The sequence below is a fragment of the Hemibagrus wyckioides genome, linkage group LG27 (assembly GCF_019097595.1).
Source record: "Hemibagrus wyckioides isolate EC202008001 linkage group LG27, SWU_Hwy_1.0, whole genome shotgun sequence".
Classification (NCBI taxonomy): Eukaryota; Metazoa; Chordata; class Actinopteri; order Siluriformes; family Bagridae; genus Hemibagrus; species Hemibagrus wyckioides.
The window spans coordinates 2,545,001-2,558,646 of NC_080736.1; the positions used below are offsets into that span (position 1 = coordinate 2,545,001).

Consider the following 13,646-nt stretch of genomic DNA (forward strand, 5'->3'; position numbering starts at 1 on the left):
AGCCGAACGTTAGCTAGCTTATTAGCGGCCGGTGGTTTTAAATGTATGGTGCTTAGCCAAGTGTTAGCTAGCTTATTAGCGGCCGGTGGTTTAAGTGCATGGTAGTTAGCCGAACGTTAGCTAGCTTATTAGCGGCCGGTGGTTTTGAATGCATGGTAGTTAGCCGAACGTTAGCTAGCTTATTAGCGGCCGGTGGTTTTAAATGTATGGTGCTTAGCCAAGTGTTAGCTAGCTTATTAGCGGCCGGTGGTTTAAGTGCATGGAAGTCAGCCGAACGTTAGTTAGCTTGCTAACGAACGCCCTAAAAGTTTAAAATTCCGTACATTTTAAGACCACACAGTATTTTAATTTATAAGGGATATAACTAAAGAGGCGTTGTAATACCATGAAAGAGGTCCAAATAAAAACGTTAAACTATTTAATGAAGATGAAATGAATGAAGATGAAATGAATGAAGATGAAATGATGCTTTAATGAAGATGTTTTAAATGTAGATGAAAATGTAAAACATTATCATTTTCACGCATTCACCTAAAAATGAAGCTTTTTATCATTTCATGCTTTAGTGTTAGTTCCTTCATGACTAAACTCTACTGACTCTGTCTCATTCCTAATTATTTTACAGTAGCACAAAGGCACATAGATCATGAAACAACAGTACTGTTCAACTGTAGGGAATTTTCTGAGGGGATTTAAAGCAGATTACGGGGATTTTATATACATAAAAAGTCACTTAACAGTACTGCTACATGTAGTTAGCGTGTTAAGTAACGTTTCAGACGTGTCCTGTGGTCAGCGGCTCATGCTGGGACGCTGCACTGAGAGTCCTGAAGGTCCGTGTACTCCTTTAGAAACCTGATGTGGAAATCTCGCACCTTCTCCAGGAGCACCTTCAGCTTTTCGTGAGATGGCAGGATGGTCATTCTGAAACGAAACGAAACGAAACACAGAAGCAGAAGTGAAAAGAATCGTCAGAGGAATGCAGTAGAGAACTGATGAACTCTGTTCCCCTCTTACAGCCTAAACAAGAAGAACAAGGCACTCTTTGTTCCTGAGAAAAAATGAATGGCACCATGCCTGTGTGTTTTGTTGGGTTTGCATAATATAAAAACATGCTGTTAACTTCAGAAGAAAGCCATTTTACTGTGATTATGATTTGTTAGAGAGGAAGATCTGTACCAAGAAGAAAACATTGTCCACTAACTATCAGTCACACGACAACGCATTATGGGCAAAATACATGCTCCTCTGCTACATATCAGACGCATTACAAACACTCAAATCAATCACTATCTATCTATGTGCTTCCTAAAATCGGCCTTTCTAATAAACACACAAAGCAGACCTGATTTTAGGAATTTGAGACAGCTAACAGATTTGCACCAGGACTGAGGAGCAGTGAGAGAACAGGAAGTGAGATTACCTGAAATGGTATGTGCCTTCTCTCTGTCCGAAGCCACTGCCAGGGACCACGCAGATTCCCGTTTCTTCGAGGAGCCTCAGGCAGTACAGCATGTCTGGCTGCATTCCCAAAGCCTGCACACAGTAAATCATAGCACAGATGAACAAGCCAGGCGTCTCATTTCAGCTAGTCATGGCGAAAGTATTTTAAATATCACAACATACAAGCCTGTGTTTTCACACAACTAAAACACCATGATGCACCTTTCATGCTTCTGAAACGCTCCTACTAACACTCTGTCTACAATACGAAGCATCGAGGACGTACCTTAGCTTCTTCCACTGCTTTCGGAGGGATGAAAATCTGAGGAAACGCGTACATGGCTCCCTGCACTGGATTACACTTGATCCCAGGCACAGCGTTGAGGATCTGCTCAGTTAATTTCGCTTTATCTGCTAAAGCTCCAAGCACGGCTGCTTTTTCCTGAAACATACACATCTGTTTAATGAAGAACCGTAATTCCGAAGTATGAAGGGACACAAACGATACGAGCTAAATGCAAACCTTGTGGAACTGCGTGTAGGAAGGCTCGTCCGATCGAGGAGGATTCACGATCACGTCCATGGCAGCCTGTCCGGACACGGGGGGACACAGTCTGACCGAAAGCAGCTTCACCAGCTGGGCCTTGACCTCTGGGTCCAGGTTAATGATCTCCATAAAGCCTCCTCTGAATCCACACCTGAGGAAAGCAGCTAGGAGTTAGAGAGCATCTAGAGCAGCATGTCCGGATTTCTGCACTTTATGAACACAGATATAAACAAATAAATAAATTCCCCAAAATTCCAAAATGGATGCACTTCAGTGTTTATTCCAACCTCATTAACAATTACTGCATCAGTAGCATGTGATGAGTTATAACTTATGTCATAGCAGCTACTGTTCTCTCACCAGCCTTTTGTCTTTTTTTACTCCTCTAGACTGAAAATGCCAGAGAAATTTAAAGTGACCAGTTACAAAGCACAGACACTCGAAACTCATTCTGTAAATGCTAAATAAATACGTTCATCTTAACAGAAAATTTGACCAGGTCAACAATTACACACCATCTGTTGACCTAGAGTCATTAACATACTAGAATTAATTCATATTAGAATTAAACCCTGTGCTTTACAGCTGTGCTGATGTCAGAGCTGCTGTTCTGTGGGTTTAATAACAGGAAGAAGCCAGAATGTGAACTACAAGCCAGGCCTTTCCAGTCCGTCAGCATTTTTACAGCAATCACCTCACTTGGCCTCTTTCGTGAACAAGAACAGAGTTAAATCTCTGCTGGCTTTTTTAATGCTCAGCTCTTTGTTAGCTATTTGGTTACATATGTTTATTTTATAGCCTCTGCACTCTTGTTAAGCTAAAATCCAGCAGAACATGATGTCCTGGTTCGGTGTATTTTGTTGTTTGTCATATCAAATGTGAACAGGGTGGAATTTCAGAGCCATGCTGAGTCAGATGGAAGTACTTACTCTCCCGTGTAACCTTTGGAGGTGGAGTGGAAGGAGGCCAGCTCCACGCTGTTAAAGTACTCTGGTCCCATTTCATACAGCACCTTCTTAAACGAGTGGAACTCACAGTCAGGAGCATAAACGTTCTCTTGATACACCTACAAATATAACAAATATAAGCAAAGCATGTTAACGCTGACAACGATACAGCTTCCATCTGACCCTCGCAAAATTACTCATCTAATTTCTTTCAATGCTTAACAAACATAAAAGATTACTTTAAGCCCTCTCTCTGAAGCTCTGTTCACACATACAGGGATTTTATTGCTGCAAATCTCCAGTCTCTGTACTATGAAGACGTTCCTATCTGGCTACTTGTTGCCATAGTAACAATGTTTATCAGTGGGTGGAGCAACTAGCATTTCTTGCAGCGAAAAATGAAGCCTTCTGGCATTTGCGTATAAATTTAAGTGGTGTATACAGGAAAATCAGCGTGTGCCCTTTGCCACAAATTATGTGCAAATGTACCATCTTCACTCCCATAGATAGTCGCTGAACCGACTCGCTCTGCATTTACATAAAGTTCAACTTTTCTCAACACATCACTGGACACGCCCACACCTAGTCCCCTCAACAGCTCTTGTCAGTAGTGAATGGTAGTTGCTTTGTACAGTGTTATGAATCGCCGTGTGTGTGAACTTAACATGAGTGTTCTGCTTAATATCAAGCGCACCATGAAGCAGGAAAGCCACTAATCAGAGCAAACGAGCCATCTTTTCTCTGGTTTTAAAGGTTCATTACCTCATCAGCCATAACGAAGAGGTTCTCCTCGTAGGCGAAGTGCAGGACATCCTCGATACACTTCTTGCTCTGTACTTGACCTGTTCACACAGGATAGAGAGAGACAGAACAGTACACTCAGTACACAAAAAGTATCAGCTGTAACTCTGCTTCATCACACCTCAGTAACCTTGATCTTTTTCCTCCAACAGCACGATACAGTGTTTTATTCTGTAAATAAAAATTTTCTATATTTTGCTATGCAGCTAAACGACAGCTAGAGAAGAGAACACTGTTCTTTTCATTAATAGCAGTTTATCTGCTCCCATCACACCTGAGCAGATCATTCAGGCCAAGCATTGTTGATTAGATGTTTATAGATAAACTGATATAGAACTTTCCTGTTGCCTGTAACATGGATGAGCATCATTTCAACCCTATTTGCACTTCAAATCTTCATTCATTATTATATTCACCGGTGGGGTTTCCGGGGTTGATGATGCAGAGGACTCGAGGCTGGCAGTGTTGTTTAGCAGCCTGGTACGATCTGTGGAGCTCGTTAACATCCAGCGCCCAGCAGTTGTCCTCGTCCAGGAAGTAATTGACCTGCACAGCACCCAGCTCAGTGATGGCGGCGGAGTAAAGCGGGTACTGAGGGATCGGGATCATCACCCCGGTACGGTTGCGACCTTCACCTGAGACCAGCAGCTTCAGAATGCTCTGAGGAACAAACAAAATCAACACATCGGTGTTTCAGTACTTTATTAGCTGAAGTAGGAGAATGAAGCATAACATCAGCACTGAAAACCTGCAATTAACAAATGTTTGGCATCACATACAATACGTTACTTTTAGAGACATACCGTTATACATACGCTCTCCTAAACTACCTACAAACTAACTACAAAATAAGGCAACTGTGGAAGAGCTGATGTTCCCATCCTGATATGATCTTTGTCCAGTTTCATTTTCACTCCCATGCCCTCACTCAAGTTTATACAAATTGAGTTCATGCACTTTCTTCAATACATTGCAAACTAAAAGATGACTATAGTATTTTGTAATATTTGTCTACCTAATAAACACACCTGTGCCTCACATCAATCTTAAAAGGCCTCATTAAGGCATAACAGATATCAAGTCAAAAAAAAAAAAACAGCCGGAGGAAAAGATCCGTCTGGTGGAATATAGATTGTAGATGTATGCTCAGGGCACGGCACACACAGAAAGAGCAGTATCCGTGTTTACAGTGTGGAAATTTACCTACCAAACTCCCTGTAGGACTAATGATTTGAATAAAGTGGAAAAAAGCTACAAGCTTTGAGGCTGACCTTTGCGCAGATTGGTTCAGCTACCCGTTTGTCCGGTCTCAACAATCAACAAACCCGTCACGGCATGTACGATGACATGGTGAGCTTTTTGACATTACAATAGAAAACCGTTTCATGGAGTGATGTCCACATGTTTAGTGCATGTTCGCCGAGCTCGTATCCGGTGTGAGGATCATACCATGATGCCATCGCTGGCTCCGGTGCTGAGGAAGATGTTGTCCCAGTTAGCTGGAACTCCCTGATCTCTCTGCTCGATGTAGGCTGCGATGTCCTCTCGGACACACTGAACACCCTCGCTGGAGCTGTACGCACCTGAGACATGACCATAAACACACACACACACACACACACACACACACACAGAAATCACTTACTGCTGCAGTAATCTAACATGTCATTAATCAAGGCTGGTGCTCACTTCCTGCTCAGCACTGTGTACACAATCAATCCGTCATCCCACATCCCACTGATGAGCCGCTTATGGAAATAAACACCAAGTTTTTTAAAGAATAGAGCATTATGGGTAATATGCATTATTCTGGGGTTTTTTTTGCTTATTCTTGGTGTATTTCAACATTTCACAGTGGCACAATGGCAAGTGGCAACACTGTCAGTTTTACACTCGGTCTGTGTGCAATGATTTATTTATTCATTTCTTGACACAGATAAACAATCTATCTGTCTCACTCTCTCTAGAACCATCTGTCTGTGTCTCCTCACCATTTGTTTATTTATCTGTTTCTTTTCTGTTTCTTTCACTCTTTGTCTCTTCTTAAGTCTAGATTTTATTTAGATGATCTCTCTCTCTCACACACACACACACACACACACACACACACACAAACACACACCAATGCTCTGTCCTCCACAGCCCTGCAGGATGCGCCGTGCTCTCCACTTTGCGTCCTCGGGGAAACTCGGGCTGTCCATGAGCTCGGGGAATGTGCACAGAGCCACCACCTGAAGTGACGATTCAGAGGAACCTTAATTAACGAACCGTTAGCTATTTTGTCCAGCAGGTTATTGAAAAAAAAAACACTTACAGCATGGAGTTAAAGTCATAAGTGGACAAAGAAAGATGGATATTTGCTACAAGATTGAAAAGAAGGTGGTCTAACACCTCAGGATGATGATTAAGAGGCCATTAGAGGCATATTAGCAGCACTGAGTCAACCTTAAGAATATGATGAGTTTGTTGAAGCAGGTTTGTAAATTCAGCTGAACAGCTCACCCTGGACACGCCGTATTCAGCTTTTATCACCGAGGAACCATTTACTTTCGCTTATCTGTTTGAAGTTACATGTAATAGGACACTCAAGCCTCTATCTGATCCCAGCCTTATGATATATATTTACTCTGCCTCATTTACTTCCACATCACATGCCATCCCGCAGCTTCAGGTCCAAGACAATGCTGATGGCACAACAGGCTGTGGAAAGGGATATACATCGTCCTACAGATACACTATATTGCCAAAAGTATTCGCTCACCTGCCTTGACTCGCATATGAACTTAAGTGACATCCCATTCCTAATCCATAGGGTTCAATATGATGTCGGTCCACCCTTTGCAGCTATAACAGCTTCAACTCTTCTGGGAAGGCTGTCCACAAGGTTTAGGAGTGTGTTTATGGGAATTTTTGACCATTCTTCCAGAAGCGCATTGTGAGGTCACACACTGATGTTGGACGAGAAGGTCTGGCTCTCAGTCTCCGCTCTAATTCATCCCAAAGGTGTTCTATCGGGTTGAGGTCAGGACTCTGTGCAGGCCAGTCAAGTTCATCCACACCAGACTCTGTCATCCATGTCTTTATGGACCTTGCTTTGGTCACTGGTGCACAGTCATGTTGGAAGAGGAAGGGGCCAGCTCCAAACTGTTCCCACAAAGTTGGGAGCATGGAATTGTCCAAAATGTCTTGGTATGCTGAAGCATTCAGTGTTCCTTTCACTGGAACTAAGGGGCCAAGCCCAGCTCCTGAAAAACAACCCCACACCATAATCCCCCCTCCACCGAACTTTACACTTGGCACAATGCAGTCAGACAAGTACCGTTCTCCTGGCAACCTCCAAACCCAGACTCGTCCATCAGATTGCCAGATGGAGAAGCGCGATTGGTCACTCCAGAGAACGCGTCTCCACTGCTCTAGAGTCCAGTGGCGGCGTGCTTTACACCACTGCATCCGACGCTTTGCATTGCACTTGGTGATGTATGGCTTGGATGCAGCTGCTCGGCCATGGAAACCCATTCCATGAAGCTCTCTGCGCACTGTTCTTGAGCTAATCTGAAGGCCACATGAAGTTTGGAGGTCTGTAGCGATCGACTCTGCAGAAAGTTGGCGACCTCTTCACACTATGCGCCTCAGCATCCGCTGACCCCGCTCCGTCAGTTTACGTGGCCTACCACTTCGTGGCTGAGTTGCTGTCGTTCCCAAACACTTCCACGTTCTTATAATACAGCTGACAGTTGACTGTGGAATATTTAGGAGCGAGGAAATTTCACGACTGGATTTGTTGCACAGGTGGCATCCTATCACAGTTCCACGCTGGAATTCACTGAGCTCCTGAGAGCGACCCAATCTTTCACAAATGTTTGTAAAAACAGTCTGCATGCCTAGGTGCTTGATTTTATGGCCATGGAAGTGATTGGAACACCTGATTCTGATTATGTGGATGGGTGAGCGAATACTTTTGGCAATATAGTGTATATTCATGGTCAACACACACAGCCTGGTTCGGACAGAGGGCTCAGATTACAGACAGAAGTGCTTACTGTAATAAACTCTAGTGTTTAATATTCACTATTTGGTTTAGATACAGACTTCTCGAATAAGCCCAAAGCCCAAACCCCAAAGTGCATATTTCATAAAGACTCATTTACTCCATTGAAATTTTACCCCCTTTACTGTTACTACCATTAACTCTCCGATACGTTAAATACATCGCCTGCAGTCCTGTAATGCTTGTACATTCTGACCTGTAACATATTTGCACATCATGCTACTACATGTAACACCTAACATCTATTCTCAGTCTTCTTATTATTTCTATTCATCTTTATTTTATTTTAGTTTGTTGTTTACATGGGTTTTCATTCACTGCAATTAATACTGGAAGTATCTGTGTATGTGACATTTACAGACATTGATTTAAATGATCATTCAATTGAGTGAAATTGGGTCAGCTAGCAAGTAAAAGATATCATCCCACACATAGACAATAAACTGTAGACATTCTGACCTTTAGGGCATGCAAAACATTTCATGAATATTATTTTTATTGAACATCTATGGACCTAATTTTTGAACATATTCTAAATTAGTAATAGTTCATACTGATTTGTCCTTCCATATTTACATCTAGATTATGATCAGTCTGGTCGCTCTGAAGCGCTCTGGCTCAGTCCATGCATGGAGTTTGGCTCGGACGTGTTCCAGCTGCTGCTCAGCTGTCCTATTATACTGGATTACAAGAGCAGCAACATGATGAATAAAACAGTTCTCTCAGAGATCACGTGTCAGCAATGAACAAAGGCCAAAGAACCGAGCTTCATGCCACATCATCGATCCTTCCTTCCCCGGAGCAGACGAACACACAGACTGACATTTAGCAACGAGAACACCTGAGATTATGTGTTTTACACGCCTTCATCTGATCTCACCTGTCTGAGGAATGTGATTGGCTGCTGTCCCATAGCGTGGGCATCTCCGATGTTGGCTTTGATGACCTCTGTGAAGGGTTTCTTCCCTCCCTGTTAGAAAAAAAAGTGTTCAGATTTAACGTTCCAGTAAAATAAACGATGTTTACAGAGAGAATAAGGCACATTACTATTAAACCGCACCCAAATTACAAGCTACACCTGAAGTGAAAACAAACAAATCAGACACTAAGCCTTTTATTTTTCTGTGCTATTAGAAGAAAAATCTGCAAGACCCCCAAATCCTACAAGTGCATGCAAAAAAACAACATGCAGAAGCAAAAGCGCCTTCAGGTTTCTCATGGATATGAACGCAGAATTATTTATTAATTAAAAAATAAATAAAATTACAGGCATTTCAATTAGATTTAAAGCATTGCATTGACTCTCTGTGGCATCTTCAGCACTTTCTACAGCAGCACTGATCTTCACAGTGACTTAATCAAGCATGAACGATTCATTTAATTGATTTCTTTTCATGGCTACGTCTTTGGCAAAACCTTTAGGAAGAAGTTACACCGTAACACTGCTACGTTCAGGCAGGAGGGAGAAGACGAAACTGAAAAACCAAGACAAGAAACAGAAGTACAGTGAAAATGTGCAGACGTTTGCATAGTTCATGGCCTTGGAATGCAAAAATATTTATCTTTAAATAAAAAAAGAAGCTAGATGGAAAGAGATACGACACATAAGGAAGCAAATGTAGATGTTTGCTTCGACTAAACAAACCAAAATTACATCTATTTATTAAAGTTTGGCCGTGAGATTCTCCACTTCATGTAACGTTTTGTTGCTATAAATGACGTTTCTTAAAAATCTGACCTTCAGGTTTATATTCTGTCTTTCATACGATATTTAAAACACCAGCTGTTTTTACATTCAAACTTTAAACAAAAATATGTTTCAGTCTGATGCAGATCATCATCTCAGACCAGTCAGGGGGAAAAAGGAGTTGATTATTAACCCAACAAAGCACCTATCTTCAACCCATCAGTGGTGCTACAAATCCTCAGTCAGTACCTCGTGTCATGTTATGTTTAATAATAATAATAATTCTTAAGAAACTATAGCCTTCAGGTTAGTCCAGTCATGAAACTTGACCACATCCAGAGCATTGAGAAAGCCATGTTGCATCACTACCGACAGACCGGTCCAGTGGAGTGTATAAACACTGGAAAAGTGGGCGTCTGAGAGGATTAAGGGTTTGTCAAGGCCTTTGGAAAAACACCTGCTCCATTCCAGGGCTAAAATTAAATCCGCCTGTTAGTTAATGCTGCGGTCAGCTTGCTGACGGACGACACCAGGCAGCAGACGAGCTGAGAGAAAGAGAACTCGTCTGGATGGTGTGGTTTGCCTGCTGGTCTGTGCTTATACTGAATACTTGTCGGTTTCTGGGGTCTTTTGAAGCATGGCTCACGTTTAATACAATTTACAGAAAAAGAAACACACCCCTCCACCGTGAGGGAAAGAATTAAAGAGCGCATTTGCTTAGCAAATTGACTCACAGTGGATATTATTCTGAATTAAATCCACCTGATAGAACCGGTGCCTATACAAGAAGGTTCTTTCCCTTGACTCTAGTTGTAGTTTGGGGTCAGTGCATAGGATGTAGTCCAAAACAATATCATATGCACTATATTGTGCACTATTTACTACATTCTCCCAATACTTCATACACTAACGCATGTTATCGGGATCAGTTTCACAAGACGGTGATCAAATAAGGAAAAATATAGCTTAGGTTCTGCATAAAAACGGAAATCTGTGTATTAAAGGCTAAATAGACAATCTCTCAATTTGTAATAGGATTGTAAACGTCATAAAAGTACGCCTTATTCTAAAATCTAATTCAGGTCCATTTTTTGCACCTAAAATAAAACCTCTAATTAAGTTTCTTTTTCTTTTCTGTTAAAACTATTTTAGAGCAAACAGATGAACGGAGGAAAGCATGAACACTGTCAGTTTGCACACCCTCAAGACAATTTAGAAGCAGCAAAACAAGCATGTGAAGAGGACAGTCGATGTCCCTGACCATTCATCTTTAGATCAGCTGTAAAAGAGGGGAATGTTTTCCCTTTAATCTACCATATGGTATCTGTTTGACAGACACAGGACGCTCACGCGCACAGGGTTGCCAGTACACATAAAGAGCACAAATGCAGCACGGTGAGAGATTCCTACATTTTCTGATGCAACCACACGGCCATGCCAACCCTGACAACTTGTTAACTTTAACAAGCGACCCCAAGCAAACCAGAAACGTGCCACGCGCGCCTGCTGTATTACCTGCTGTATTATTCTCTCGATCTCCGCGGCTTTAATGACGATCGGTCCTCTCACCGCGTACTCCACTGCCTTCACCTGCGCGTTCAGGTTCTCCATGCTCAGCGTCTTCTCTCTCAGCTTGGGCTTCCTGAGAGCTGCTGATGCTGCGGTCGCCTCGGCGGTGCTGTACCGCTCCATCCCGCACCTCCACACCGAGGACCGCCATTTCCCGGGCACGCGCTTTAACTCCGCATACTGATCCCGAGTTCCGGCGATTAAACCCCGGTTTACGAGAGACTGCAATCTGTACATTACTGTTATTATTATTTCTAGTGTACACCTTCAAATGAAATTTCTGAATGAAGTAGTGTCCGCGGTTCCTTTTCTAAAAAAACCCCCACAAATTCCCAACGTCCGAAACCCAACAAACCGACCCCTTTTTTCGCTAATTTTAAAACTATTTTATTCCTTAAAACAAAACCGTAAAAACGCGAATGAACCTGTCAGCTCGTCAGCCGCATTTTATTTCCAGCCCGCCGGTCTGCATGCAACTCTTTCATCAGCCGGAAAACGCGTGTAACCTCGCCGATGGGAATTGTAGTCCACTTTCATTAAGTCTCCTATCTGAAATACAAAGACCTAATTTCAAAAGAACTACAAATCCCAGAATGGATGTTGTTTATCTCGTACGCCAACCCGCAAACCCCGCCCTCTGTCATTCGATTGGCTAGAAATAACCCGCCTTCTCACACAAAACTCGACTTTTTTTTCTTTATATTTATTTTTTATGCTCTGTTGTTGGAAAAATGTACAACTTAATTCCGATCAAGCCACGTCAATTTTCAACGAATTAAAAAGAAATCAGTTAAAAGTCGAAAAATATACATTATTGTTGTTTCCTATCGCATTAATACAAACTAGCAGCACTTTCCACATATGTGTGCATGATTATCAATATTTGCATTATAGTTTCACATTTAAAGTTTTGTCAGAATTGTCTACAAAAGAATTGTCACATAAAGTTTATGCTTTAACAAAATACCAGGAAGACGCGCCATTTTGTTTTTGTCAATTTTCAATTCAAATGGGAACCGCGAACTCCACGGTTGCTATGGCATTATGATTACCACGGCAACGTCAACGTCATCTTAAGTTGTCCAATTACGGATCTACATGTAAAAACTGAATTTCCTAGCCAATCAGCGCGCAGGAGGCGGGACCTTGTTCATCAGAATGACTCTGCACTGCCACTTGCTGTCCAGTTGAATGTGCTGCACTGTGGGTCATAGTAATTATGTTGAGTGTTACTGACACGTGGCGCGGAACTTTATCTAACTTCCTCTGGAAGTGGCTTTCATATGTAATGATGAGAGAAAATTAAGAGATAGTGTCTAATTAAATCACATTTATGATACCGTAAGCAAAACATACAAATTAAAAATACAGTACACTATAAATCATGTACCTTTATTTTATTGAGTACTAAAATGACTCAAAATATTAAAATAAAACAATTTTAGCCAAAAATTTGCAGCCAAATTAAAATAACAAAAAAGTTACAAAGTATAAAATCTATGCAATAAAATAAGTAGTGACAGGAAAAGGTTTGATAAAAAATACAAAATAATTAAGCAGTAACCTAACAGTAACAGTAAATTAATGAATAAATATACAAGAAATAAGCTCTGACATTTAAAGAAAATAATTTTAAATGTTGTACTGAAATGGATGAATTGGAATGATTTCACATACTTAAATTTATTTTATTTAGAAATAATAAAATAGAATAAATGTAATAAATAAATATCATAATTTAATAAATTAAAATATTTTACTCACTCATACTGGTATTGTAAAAAATAATAAATAATTGTGCATAAATAATAGTAAATTAATTGTGTTTTTAACACAATTAAATAAATAAATAAATAAATAAATAAATAAATAAATAAATAAATAAATAAATAAATAGAGAATGAAACACTGCTATCTGGTGGACAAATCAGACAACATCAAAATCAGTCAGTGACTTTGTTTTGGTTTTATAGGTTTGAGCTACAATAAAGGATACTGAAGCAATGAAACAATTTTTTTTTTTAAATATTTATTTATTTATTTAATATTATTTATTTATTTATTTTTATTGTTATTTAATATCATTTTTGTTAATAATTCATCTATTTGGTGTTATTTATTTATTTATTTATTTATTTATTTATTTATTTATTTATTTATTTACTTATTTATTTAAAATCATTTTATTTTTTTTTGTTAATAATCTATTTTGGTGTTACTTATTTATTTAATATTATTTATTCATTTATTTATTGTTAATAATCCATCTATTTGGTGTTATTTATTTATTTGTTTGTTTGTTTGTTTGTTTGTTTTATTTTATTTTTTTAATTTTGTCTTACAAAAATTCATTTCCTTTCTTGGGTTTGAAACACTTCCACAAGCTTGTTGGATTTTTGGGCAGGACGAAGCCATCCATCAGAGACGAGTGGAACTTTGTGAAGATGCGTTTGTCTGCTTGGTGATGGCAGATTTGTGGGAGAAGGAGAGGAAACGCAGAGCCACAAAGATTTATCAGTCTTTCATCAGTTCAGCAGCAGAGCAGAAGAAACCGAGTCAACAAAACAGGACTTCTTTTTTTATCTAATGGAGCTTTATGTCAAT

General features: G+C 40.3%; 1 protein-coding gene across 1 annotated transcript in view; it reads right to left on the reverse strand.

Moving 5' to 3' along the window:
- The window catches only part of gpt2 (glutamic pyruvate transaminase (alanine aminotransferase) 2), a 12,885-nt gene extending 1,352 nt beyond the window's left edge, over positions 1-11,533 (reverse strand). The window contains exons 1-11 of the mRNA XM_058381911.1: positions 10,989-11,533; positions 8,667-8,756; positions 5,861-5,969; positions 5,188-5,321; positions 4,155-4,398; positions 3,700-3,779; positions 2,920-3,056; positions 1,967-2,141; positions 1,730-1,885; positions 1,424-1,536; positions 1-924 (exon numbers count right to left, since the gene is read on the reverse strand). The exon at positions 1-924 is cut by the window's left edge and continues 1,352 nt beyond it. Coding sequence (XP_058237894.1) covers positions 801-924; positions 1,424-1,536; positions 1,730-1,885; positions 1,967-2,141; positions 2,920-3,056; positions 3,700-3,779; positions 4,155-4,398; positions 5,188-5,321; positions 5,861-5,969; positions 8,667-8,756; positions 10,989-11,279 — 1,653 coding nt within the window. The 5' untranslated portion in view covers positions 11,280-11,533 and the 3' untranslated portion in view covers positions 1-800. The remainder of the gene's footprint in view (positions 925-1,423; positions 1,537-1,729; positions 1,886-1,966; positions 2,142-2,919; positions 3,057-3,699; positions 3,780-4,154; positions 4,399-5,187; positions 5,322-5,860; positions 5,970-8,666; positions 8,757-10,988) is intronic.
- Between the last annotated feature and the right edge of the window lie 2,113 nt (positions 11,534-13,646).